This window comes from Zonotrichia albicollis, chromosome 30 (genome assembly GCF_047830755.1).
Source record: "Zonotrichia albicollis isolate bZonAlb1 chromosome 30, bZonAlb1.hap1, whole genome shotgun sequence".
NCBI lineage: Eukaryota > Metazoa > Chordata > Aves > Passeriformes > Passerellidae > Zonotrichia > Zonotrichia albicollis.
In genome coordinates, this window is record NC_133848.1 from 2,307,231 (window position 1) to 2,317,911 (window position 10,681).

At 58.9% G+C, this 10,681-nt stretch overlaps 1 protein-coding gene and 1 long non-coding RNA gene across 2 annotated transcripts; both read right to left on the reverse strand.

The window, feature by feature from the left end:
• Positions 1-515: 515 nt before the first annotated feature.
• On the reverse strand, positions 516-6,904 carry LOC141725595 (high affinity immunoglobulin gamma Fc receptor I-like). Its single transcript, XM_074529533.1, has 8 exons — positions 6,805-6,904; positions 5,895-6,325; positions 5,368-5,625; positions 4,490-4,792; positions 4,323-4,406; positions 3,918-3,939; positions 3,751-3,830; positions 516-3,664 (listed from the first exon to the last, which is right to left on the reverse strand). Exons 2-8 carry the CDS (start codon positions 6,310-6,312, stop codon positions 3,555-3,557), a joined length of 1,275 nt encoding a protein of 424 aa, XP_074385634.1. The 5' UTR covers positions 6,313-6,325; positions 6,805-6,904; the 3' UTR covers positions 516-3,554.
• A 1,750-nt stretch (positions 6,905-8,654) lies between these two features.
• LOC141725663 (uncharacterized) lies at positions 8,655-10,031 on the reverse strand. The gene is made up of 3 exons (XR_012577361.1): positions 9,865-10,031; positions 9,144-9,206; positions 8,655-9,063 (listed from the first exon to the last, which is right to left on the reverse strand). It is a non-coding gene; the product is annotated as an uncharacterized LOC141725663 (long non-coding RNA).
• Between the last annotated feature and the right edge of the window lie 650 nt (positions 10,032-10,681).

Below are 10,681 nucleotides of genomic sequence, written 5' to 3' on the forward strand. Positions count from 1 at the left end.
AATGTGGAGCAGGGGGTTTATCTCGCAGCCGTGGTGGGGCTGTGGGCAGGGACCCTGTCTCGATTCCAGGTGTCCCCAAAGCTGCTCCATCCCTGCCCTCCTCACCTGCACAGGGCACAGGGAATAGACAGGGCTCTGCCCCACACCTGCTGCGCCCCTTCCAGGGTATCCCTCCACTTCCCGGAGCTGTGGGGGCCTTACCCTGGCAATGCTTGATCCCAACACATCGCGACAGTGGCTTCGGACACGCTGCCACAGTCGGTTCGGACACCCCGTGACTGTCCCGGCACTCTCACCGCCATGGCAGCTGGGCCCCTTCCCGGTGCTCCGGGACCACCATTGCGGTCCCTCCTTTCCACAGACCCCACCGCAGGGTCTCTGCTCCCCCCTGTCCCGGGGTCTCCCCTCCATTGTTTCGCTCCCTCCATGCTCGGGGCTCCCCAGTGGGATCCCGATCCCTCCATCCTGGCCTCTCCCACCCGCTGCCCCCCGGCCCCTCCGGCTGTGCCCCCCGACAGCCCCGGGGCCGGCACCGGCAGAGGCTGCCGAGCTCCTGCAGGATGAGACGTTCCTGGGGCAGCGCCGGCTGAGCGGGGCCCGGCTCCCTCACGCCGTCCTTGCCTGCAGCACTCGGGCTCCAGCAGCCCCGGGCTGCTCCTTCGGGATGTGCCGACCGCTCCCAGAGTGCTGCCCTTTGTTGGGAATGAGCCCGGGAGCACCCAAATCATCCCCGGGACCTCCGTGAGGCTGTGCTCGAGCCCTGAGGGGTTTGGGAGCCGATGGGTGTCACTGCTCTGTCCCAAAATGTCGGGGGAGCAGGAATGGCAAGTGGTGTCCCAACATGGGCCTCTGTGAGCCTCACCTGAGCACCCTGTGGAATTCCCTGTGCCTCGGGCTCCACCTGAATGTCCAAGTGCTGCTGCCGTGGACCCCCTGCTCCAGTCGCTCCTGCCTCAGCTGCTGCTCCAGCTCAGCATTCCTGGCCGATCAGCGGGAAGCAGCGGCCATATGGCACAGGCACTGACTTATCCCCAGCACCAGGAAAAACCTTCTGGGCAGCCTACAAAGCTCCTTGTGGACAGAGCTGGCAGCATCTGATCCCTTAATTGTATCCAGTGCTGCCTTGTGTAGCCCAAAATCCCCAGGAGAGGCTGCGGAGGCTTGTGTTTGTGAACAGGGATGCTTTAGGAGCACGGCTTGTAATAAGTAACAATATATTTGTTCATTAATAGCTAGATGATGGTTTAAATTAAAAAAAAACAATAGCTAAAATAGCTTTTGTAGAATATCTATAGGGCTGTATGGGAAACTTATAAGAAGTGTTTAAGTTACAACCCCCCCCCTTGATAACTGGATACAGCCACATCTGGAAATAATTACTAACCTTGTAGAATTGCTTGCTCTGCAAAAATTCTACCCTATAGATGTAGGAGACTTTCTGAAACACATATGGTAACAATTATTAACCTTGCAAGAATGTTGAGCTTAAAAAAACTTAGACTTATAGGCATGCCTTATAAGGAAAGTGGCCAAAGAGGAAGACTTGGGGCCTTTATCCCATGACCACCAGAAGGCAGAAAAAAGACCCCTAGCAACAGGAGGAGCACGCGCAGAAAACAGACCATGTCATCCAAGAATCTGAAAAAAGGACAATAAAAAGCAAACTCAAAAGGGGGGAGGTGTGGGCCTAAGGGAGCGAAGTCTCCGGGCTGCCCAGCGCTGAATCTTGCTTATTCTTGCTTGCATAATAAAGATTATGGTACAATTCTTAAATTCGGTCGATTCGTCTATTACATGGCTGAACTTTAGGAACCCTAGCCCTAATTACAACGCCTCCTTAAGGGTCTGCAGCACCCAGAGCAGAACAGGAGCATTGGCCTAATCAGCTCCAGTTGTGCCCCATTTTGCCGTCCCAAGGCACTGTTCCCATCCCAGGCTGTCCCTGTGCTCCAGCTACTGCTGCAGAGCCCTCGGGGCTCTGGCTCTGCTCTCTTCTTCCTCCTTCTCATCCCCCTGTGGCTTTTGTGTTGGGACCAGGAGTGGCCAGGAAGAGCAGGGACTCCAAAAATGTTCTGCAGTCCCCTGAGCTCCTCAACATCCCAGAGGAATGCAACATTCCCAGAGTTGCTGTGCCCAGGCTGAAAGAGGAAAAGGGAGTGAAAGGCTGCGAACTTGCAGGAATTCTGGCATGAAGCCACCAGAGGTGCTGCTGTGGACCTGCAACCTGCCTGGAGTCAGGTTCTGCCTTCCTTCCATTTGGGATCATGGAGAGTGGTCATGGGTGTTGTGCAGGGCATGTGCCTGGCCCCGGGACACTGCTACGCGTCCAGGGGGCACTGGGATCCAACCTGCTGCCTTGGCGCCTTCTGCCCGCTGCCGGTGGTGGTGCCGGGACTGATTGGTGCCCGTGAGTTTGCAAAAGGAGCGATTTCCCCTCCTCCCTCCTGTCCGAGGTCGCCATGGCCCCTGAGGCGATGGAGCTGGACCGGGGCGCCCCCTGCTGGCCGGGAGTGCTCCCTGCAGCGCCCCCTGCTGGCCGCGGTTAGAACTGCACCAAAGATGAACAAAGAGCACTGAGAAGAAGGAAATGTTCTGGTTTTGTATTGTTTGTTCTGTTCTTTTTTATAAATTTCCTCATAAAGAATGTTTATTTCTTTTCCTACCCTTTTGCATGGATGCCCCATCATTTTTGAAATAAAAATGCTTTTAGAGTTTGGTCTTCTTATTCTAGAAAGGTTTCCACTTTCCTTGGCAGATATTTCTCCCGCATACCAAGATGCTTAACAACTCCTGGGTTTCAGCGTGGATAGGACAGACACTCCCAGAGGACACATGGTCAGGGACTTGGCCACCTCATGCTCTGCCTCATAAGCCAGTTGGGTCACCAAAAGCGCTCTCCCCAGCTGGCATTTCTGGTTACCCAGCCACTCAGGAGTTGGCTTTAGCAGAGCATCACACTGCCCCCAGTGTACAATGGCTGACAGACTGATGGACAGACAGGGTCCTGTCTCAGCAAAAGCAAGGCCTGGCCCACCCCTGCCATACACAGGTGTTCCAAAATGTCTTCAGACATAAAACTTTTCTTGTTGCTGACACCCCCACCCTGTGCCATAGCCTAATCCTGACTGCCCTGGAAAAGGGGAAGCTCTGGACCCCCCACAGGGCCTTTGTGACATCCTTGTGTGGGGAACATTGCAGAGGAGGGGTTTGGGACAGGGACACGAGAATCCAGAGACTCTTGAAGGCCACTTTGGCCATCAGAGCAAGGAAGGTCCAGGGCCCTGTCCTTGACAAACAAAGCCTCAAAACTCTCCCCAGCAGGTTTCTTCCACCTTCCTAGGATTCCTCCTTCCTACCCTTGGGACTGTGAACCTTGTTTCTGTTGCTGTTGGTTTTATTCTTTCTCGTTGCTGTTTCAGGAAATTGTTCTTCTCTCAGCCTTTTGGGGTCTTTGTGCCTCCACGGGTAGGGGGAGGGACAGTTTTTAGTGGCAGCACACACACAAGTGGGTGCCCATGGGTGGGTCCCCCAGTGCCCCCCAGTTCCCCCCAGTGTCACAGCACATTCCCGTAGATGTCACCGGGTTCCCATGGTTGTCCCTGGGATCCCCACAGCTCCACGTAGGTTTCCTGGGGATCCTGGGGGACAGTGACATTGGGGGACCCTGCAAAAGACACCAGTTGTAGGGACCAAGGTGGGAGTTGACACAAGGGGGTGACGTGTCACTGTCCCCCCCATCACTGTACTCACACCGTGCCTGTTTGCTGCTCACAACGTGGGTGTATGGAACCCTCCCCGCCTTGGGGGGTGCTGTTGGATCTGGGGGAGCCCTGTGGGGATAAAGACAATGAGTGGAAGAGGCTGGAGAGTTGTGGGGTGGGGTAATAGGGGACTCATGGCTGGAGAGCCCCACTAACCTTTCTTGTTGCTTCCTGGCAGCTGCAAAAAAGAGGGGAGGGGTGACTGTGAGGTCCCAGGGCCCAGATCCCTCTAAGGAACCCTGTACCCCCCTGCGACCCTCATTTTCTCTCAGGATCCTCAAGCATCCCTGAAGCCCCTCAGAATTCATGAACCTCTCCAGTGTCCCAGGACGACTTAGCCTCAAGAACCCAAAGGCCAGCAGGAACAGAGACCCTCCAAAAGCCCCCAGGGCCCATGAAAGAAACCCCAGCATCCCTGCAGGACACTCCAGCACCTCCCCAAACCCTACAGGACCCCTGGGAAAGGTCACAATTCTGGGGCTGTGGGTGCTGCCCTATTGCTCCCCAAATCTGGGAGCCTCTACAGCTCCCTGGGACCCCCATCCCCCCATTGTCACCCACCCACACGGTGCCACCAATGCCAGGCCACAATGGCACCCACGAGCACGAGCAGGAACAAAAGGGCCCCACCGACCCCTGCGGCCACTGCAAGAAACAGAGGGGGACACATCAGGATCACCCATCACCCCAGGTGTCCTGTACTCCCTGGTGATCCCATGTGACCCCACCTATGACCCTTTGTCCCCACGGTGTCACCTCCAGGACAAGCTCGGGGCTGGGTGCCTGGAACACATGGTGCCCGTCCTGTCCCAGCTGGTTGGTGGCCACACACTGGTAGGTGCCTGAATGTCCTACATCGATGTCCCTGAGCTCCAAGAGGGGACTCTGAGCCACCTCCTGCCCGTTGTGCAGCCAGGTGAAGGTGACAGGGGCTGAGCCCACCTGCACTGAGCAGCGCAGGGTCACGTTGTCACCAGCACGCACCTCATGTGCCAGAGGACATGGGGTGATGGTGGCATTGGCCACAGGCACTGTGGGGACAGAGACAAGGCTGAGGCCACAGGGAGGGGCTGGCAGCCAGTGTGGGGGGATAGGGACAGGAGGGGATGAGTGTGATCGGGGATAGTGGGGACATGGATGTGTGCAGGCAAGGGGAGTGGTGGAAGGACCCAAGAAAGGTGTCTGGGGGACATGCAGGTGCCCAGGCAGGGGACCCTAGGAGGATGTGGGGGCTCCCTGTGCCCATCCCTGCACTCACTGCACACCGTGATGCAAAGCTGAGCACTGCTCTTCTGCACAGCCCCACCCTCGGAGCACACCTGGCAGCTGTAATTCCCCGAGTGGGAGACCCCCACGGCGGGCATCAGCAGCTGTGGGGACGCCTGCGGGTCCCCTACCACCTGCCTGTCCTTGTAGAACACGTGCAGGAGGGGGCCTCGGGGCCACAGGGGGCTGGGGGTGCTGAGGCAGCTGAGAGTCAGGGGGAGCTGAAGGATGGCTCAGCAGGACCCTCCACCACCTGCACAAGGAGCAGCTCAGGGCAGGAGATTGGAGGCAGTGGGGACAGTGACCCCAAGTCCTTGGGGAGGGGCTGTGGGGTTCTCACCATGCACTGTCACTGTCACCGGTGCGGACACCACCCACTGCCTGTCTTTCAGCCAGCCCCTGCAGTGGTAGCGCCCACTGTGGTGCGGCTGCAGAGGGAACAGGGTCAGCTCTGTCCCATTTCGGAGCTCCACCAGCTGCTTCTCCTCACGGTAGAAGGACACCCAGGTCACCAGGTTGTTCCACCGGTCCCGGCAGCGCAGTGTCACCCTGTCCCCCTCCAGCAGTGGCCTTGCTGGCACTTGCAGCACCAGCCAGTCTGGGGAACAAGTAGGTCCTGTCACATCAGGAGGGCTTGGAGGGTCCTGAAGGCACCACCCAATAGCGACCCCCACATTGGGTCGCAGCCAGCACACTAGGGGTCCCCAATTCCAATACAGGGGCCCCTCCACACTGGCATGCTTTGGGATGTCCCCATATGCAGGGGATGTGCTTTTGTCACACAGGAGGTGACCCAAGGAGCAGAGCACACCCAGAGCCCTCGGGGTCCCCGCAGGTGCCAGGCTGGGGACACTCAACCCCCCTTACCATCTAAGACTCTCATGGGGAGGCTGAGCCCAGTGCCGGTTCTGTTACACTCGTAGGTGCCATTCTCAGTGACAGTGAGGCGGTCAGGTCCCTCCTGCCACCAACGCTGCCCGTCCTTGTACCAGGTGGTGGCACCGGCAGTCCCCGAGCCCTGGCAGGTCAGTGTCACCCGGTCCCACAGCGCCGCCGGCCTCCATGGGGGCTCCACCAGGAGCTGGGTGGTCTGGGCACCTGTGGGTGATAGGGGACACCAGCCTGCCAAGGGCAGCGTGGGGCTGGGGACAGCAGGGTGGGGCCATGGCATCCCCCGAGGACTCACCAGCGAAGCTGAGGGTCTGGGCTGGAAGGGAGAAGGGACAGGGCTCAGTGGGGGTGACTGTCGGTACAGCAGAACCCAGAGCTTGGGTTTTGGCATCATCCCCAGATTTCTCCTGTGGGGACACCAGAGTGGCACGGACCTCTCAGGAACTGGGGCTCCAGGGCCACCTTAGGCTGAGGCAGGACACAGGGACACAATGGGCACCCTGGGAACGGGAATGCCAGGACCATCCCATGCCAGCAGAGGTCACCCCCACCAGTTCCATGGTCTCTGTACCCAGGGCCCATCTGCATGGTTCTTTTCCCCTAATTCCTGTCCTGGACCCCTGGCACCCTGTTCATGTCCCCACACCTTCACCAGTCCCATGATACCTCCCCAAATTCCATCCCCCTTTTATTGTCTCCATGCTCCTTAACCCCCTCTCCTGTCCCTAAAGCCTCCCCACGACCCTGGTCACCTCATGCATTGACTCTCCTGGCACGGGGGACTTCAGGGGACCCTGCAGCCCCCCTCTGTCCCCTCCCCACCAGTCTCTATCTACCTCACCACGGCTCATCCCTGGAGTGTCAGGCCCGTGCCCGGGGCACTCACCCCACAGGAGCAGCGCCACATTCCCGCCCATCCTGGTGTCCCCAGCCATGTGCACTGGCTGTCACTGGCTGCTGTGGCCACCGCTCCCCTGGGTGGTGGATCTTCAGATGAAGGGGAAGGAAGTGAGGTCACGTCTGTCCCCATGTGTAGGTGGCCCTTGGTGGGGACAGGGCGGGAACAGGATGGGGGCACGGGGGGGAACTTGTGAGACATGGGGGTGATGGTGGGACATGGTGGGGACATGGTGTTGCCAGAATTTGGAGGCTGAGGCTATGTAGGGAGCCAGGGGTGGGTGTCCAGGGGATTGGAGTGCCCAGGGATGGGGTCCCAAGTGTTAGGTAGACTCAGACGAGGGGATGAGGGTCTATGAACAATGATCGTGGGATGGTGGCCAAGGATGGGGGTGCCAGGGTTAAAGGGGGCCCTGTGAGAATGGGGGTCCTGGGGGAATCAATGTCCCCAAGGCAAGGGGCGTCCCCGGATCTGGAATTACCAGGATGGGAACCTATGGAGATTGAAGCCCCAAGTGTTGGGTGGACTCATATTCAGGAATGAGGGTCCAAGAACAACTTGGCCTCCAGGGATTTGTGATCATGGGGTGGTGGCCAAGGGATGAGGGTGTCAGGGGAAAGGAGGGCCCTGTGAGAATTGGGGCTCTGTGAGAATGGGGGTCCTAGGGGAATCAATGTCCCCAAGAGAAGGGAGATCCCAAGGACTGGAATTAATCAGGATGGGGTTCCTTGGGGTTGGAGATCCTGGGGAAGTGCAGTCCGGGGATTGGGGGCTCCAGGGAAGGGGCGACTGAAAGAAATGGGGTCCCATGGTTGAGTTCCCAGGGGAATGGGGGTGCAAGGGATGGGCAGTGGCTGGAGGGGCACGGGGGTCACAGCCCTTCCCTGGGTGCCTCAGGTTTTGGGGTGACCCGGGGCCCAGCTTTTCCCCCTGTGCTGCTTGTTTTCTGGGCAAGCATCACATGGGGGTTCTGGATAGCTCTAACTCTGTCCCTCCCCTGCCCTTGACATTTTCCTCTCTTTATTTCTCTATTTCCCTTATTTTTCTCACTTTTGTGCCAGGTCCCCTCAGCCCCAGTTCCTGGCTCAGCAATCCTGGGGAGCACCTGAGCAGAGAACAGGTTGGGGGTACACAGGGGATGGGAAAAATGGGGTGTGAGGGGTGCAGGGAAGGGTGGGGAGGCTTTGGGGAATGTCTGCTTGTGCTCCCTCAACACTTTAATTTTCCTTTTTCGGGACAAGCAGGAAGAGACCATTTGTGCTGAGAGTCAGATGAGAAAAGAGGGGTTTCTGTCCTGGGGGGGCACATCCAGGGGGATCTTGTCCAGGGAGGATCTTGCTCTGGGAATGACCTGGATGAAACCAGTTCAGGGGGTGGCGCATCCTGGGGACCCCTGTCAATGCAAGGGTGGGGCCCAGCCATGGCCCAGTCCCACTGCACAGGGATGGCCATTGCCCAGCCCTGCTCTGCCCAGCCCCAGGTGGCAGCCAGCACTTGAGGGTCCCCCCTGCCCCCTTGGCTTTGATTCTGGCAGCTTTAGAGCTGCTGCAGAGGTGAGAATTCTGTGGGGGAAAAAGTTCTTGGTTTTTGTTCTTCTTATGGTTGTCTCAGCCCTGCAAGAAGCACAAAAGCCAGAGTGACACAAGCAGTGAGTCTGTAAAGGCCTTTGATTGTTTTCAGAGCAGGGGTGGCTGGAAACCCGCCCTGCAGGGCAGCTGGGAGGGAACCAGCCCAGAAATGCAGCAATTTGTCCCTGTCCCCAGGGTACTGAGAGAGCCCCAGGTCTACTGGAAAGAAAACAACAACAATCTGCTCCTTAACCTGACAGGGACCTGGCTCCTTCCCAAGCTGAATTGACAGAGTTGGACAAACAAAAACCATTTCTCCCAGTTTAATCAAAGAGCTGTATTTTGGGTCCAATAAGAGGGACAAGGGTCCTGTACCTCCTGGCTCTAGGGAAGGGAGTGGGGAGCTCCTGGGGTCCTGGGAGCACTGGAATGGGGAGCTCTGGGCAGTCCCACATGGGACCCCCACTCGTGGCCACCCCACAGACACGGTGAGCACCCATGGAAGCTTGGGGACACAGATGGTGGGTGCCCTCAGGCAGGGACCCCCAGTGTCCCCAGCATCACAGCACGTCATTGTAGTCACGGGGATCCTGCTGTCCCTCATTGGGTCCCGACAGCTCCGCGTTGGTCACTTGTGGATCCCGAGGTGGGGCAGGGCTGGGGTACACCCGTGGGGGCCCTGAGAGAGACACCGGTTGTGGGGACCTCGGTGGGGGTGACACCCGTGGGTGACGTGTCACTGTCACCCTCTGTACTCACCATCTGCCCATTTGGTGCCCACAATGTGGGAGGTCCAGCACTGCCCCTTCCTCCCAGGGGATCCTGTGGGGATGGGGGGGCTCTGGGTCATGTCTGGGGAGGGGAAAAGGGGAGCCCCAGGCAGAGCCCCCCACTCACCTGTCCTGGAGCTTCCTGGCAGCTGCAAGGGAAAGGGGAGAGGGGGACTGTGGGAACACTGGGACCCCTGATCCTTCCTGGGACCTCAGTAGCTCCAACCACCCACGGGACCCCCATATCCCCACTGCAGCCCCAAATTCCAATGGACCCCTGATTCCCCCAGGACACTCTAATGACCCCTGAACCTCCCGGAACTTCTGTATCACCATAGTGCCCCCAGTCCCCCTGATGCCCCCAAACCTCTGAGCCCCCAGAACCCCAAGCATGGAAGAGAGGGGGACCCACAAACACCCACAGGACCCAGAAAGATCCTTCAACATCCCTGCACAGCCCTCTAGGAGCTCTCCAAACCCTCCAGGAATGCCACCGCAGTGTTCCTCAAAGCCCATCCGGGGATGGCCCTGGAGCACAACTAAGACTCTCCAAATATCCCCCAAATCCCCCAAAATGCCCAGCCGAGGTCACTGAAGGCTCAGTGTCCCCCAGCTCAGGCACCCTGGGTGCTGCTGATCTCTGCCCCCACTCTGGGGGCTCCTCCTCACTCCAGGAACCCTATTCCCCCTGCCCCCCCACTGTCACCCACCCTGGTGGTGCCACCAGTGACAGCCCGCGATGACAGCCAGGAGCAGGAGCAGGAACAGGAGGGTCCTGCCGACATTCACAGCCACTGCTGGGGACAGAGGGGGAAACACTGAGGTGACCGCGAACCTTGGGGATCCTGGACACCCCAGCGACCCTGTGTGACTCCACCTGTGACCCAGGGTGAGGCAGGTGTCACCTCCAGGGCCAGCTCAGGGCTCGGTGCCCGGAACACGTGGTGCCCGTCCTGTCCCAGCTGGTTGGTGGCCACGCACTGGTAGGTGCCCGAATGTCCAACTTTGACAGCCTTGAGCTCCAGGAGGGGACCTTGGGCCACCTCCTGCCCATTGTGCAGTCAGGTGAAGGTGACAGGGGCTGAGCCCACCTGCACCAAGCTGTGTAGGCTCATGTTGTCACCTGTGTGCGCTTGATGTGACAGGGGACTTAGGGTGATGGTGGCATTGGCCACAGGCACTGTGGGGACAGAGACAAGGCTGAGGCCACAGGGAGGGGCTGGCAGCTGGTGTGAGGAGATAGGGATGAGAGGGATGGGTGTGATGGGGGACTTTGGGTATTGCGTCACAGTACAGTGGAGTGAAGGGACTGAGGGCGGAGGCGAAGGGACATAATAAAGGTGTCAGGGTTCTAGGGGAATGGGGAGCCCAAGGGATTGGGTCCCTGGGAATGGGGGTTCTGAGGAGGGGGAGTCACCAGGGATGGAGGTGCCATGGGAAGGGGGTGCCCAGGGCTGGGGGAACTCAGGGATGGGAGTCACAGAGCAATGAGGGCTCCAGGGATTTGGGGTCAGGGGATGGTTGCCC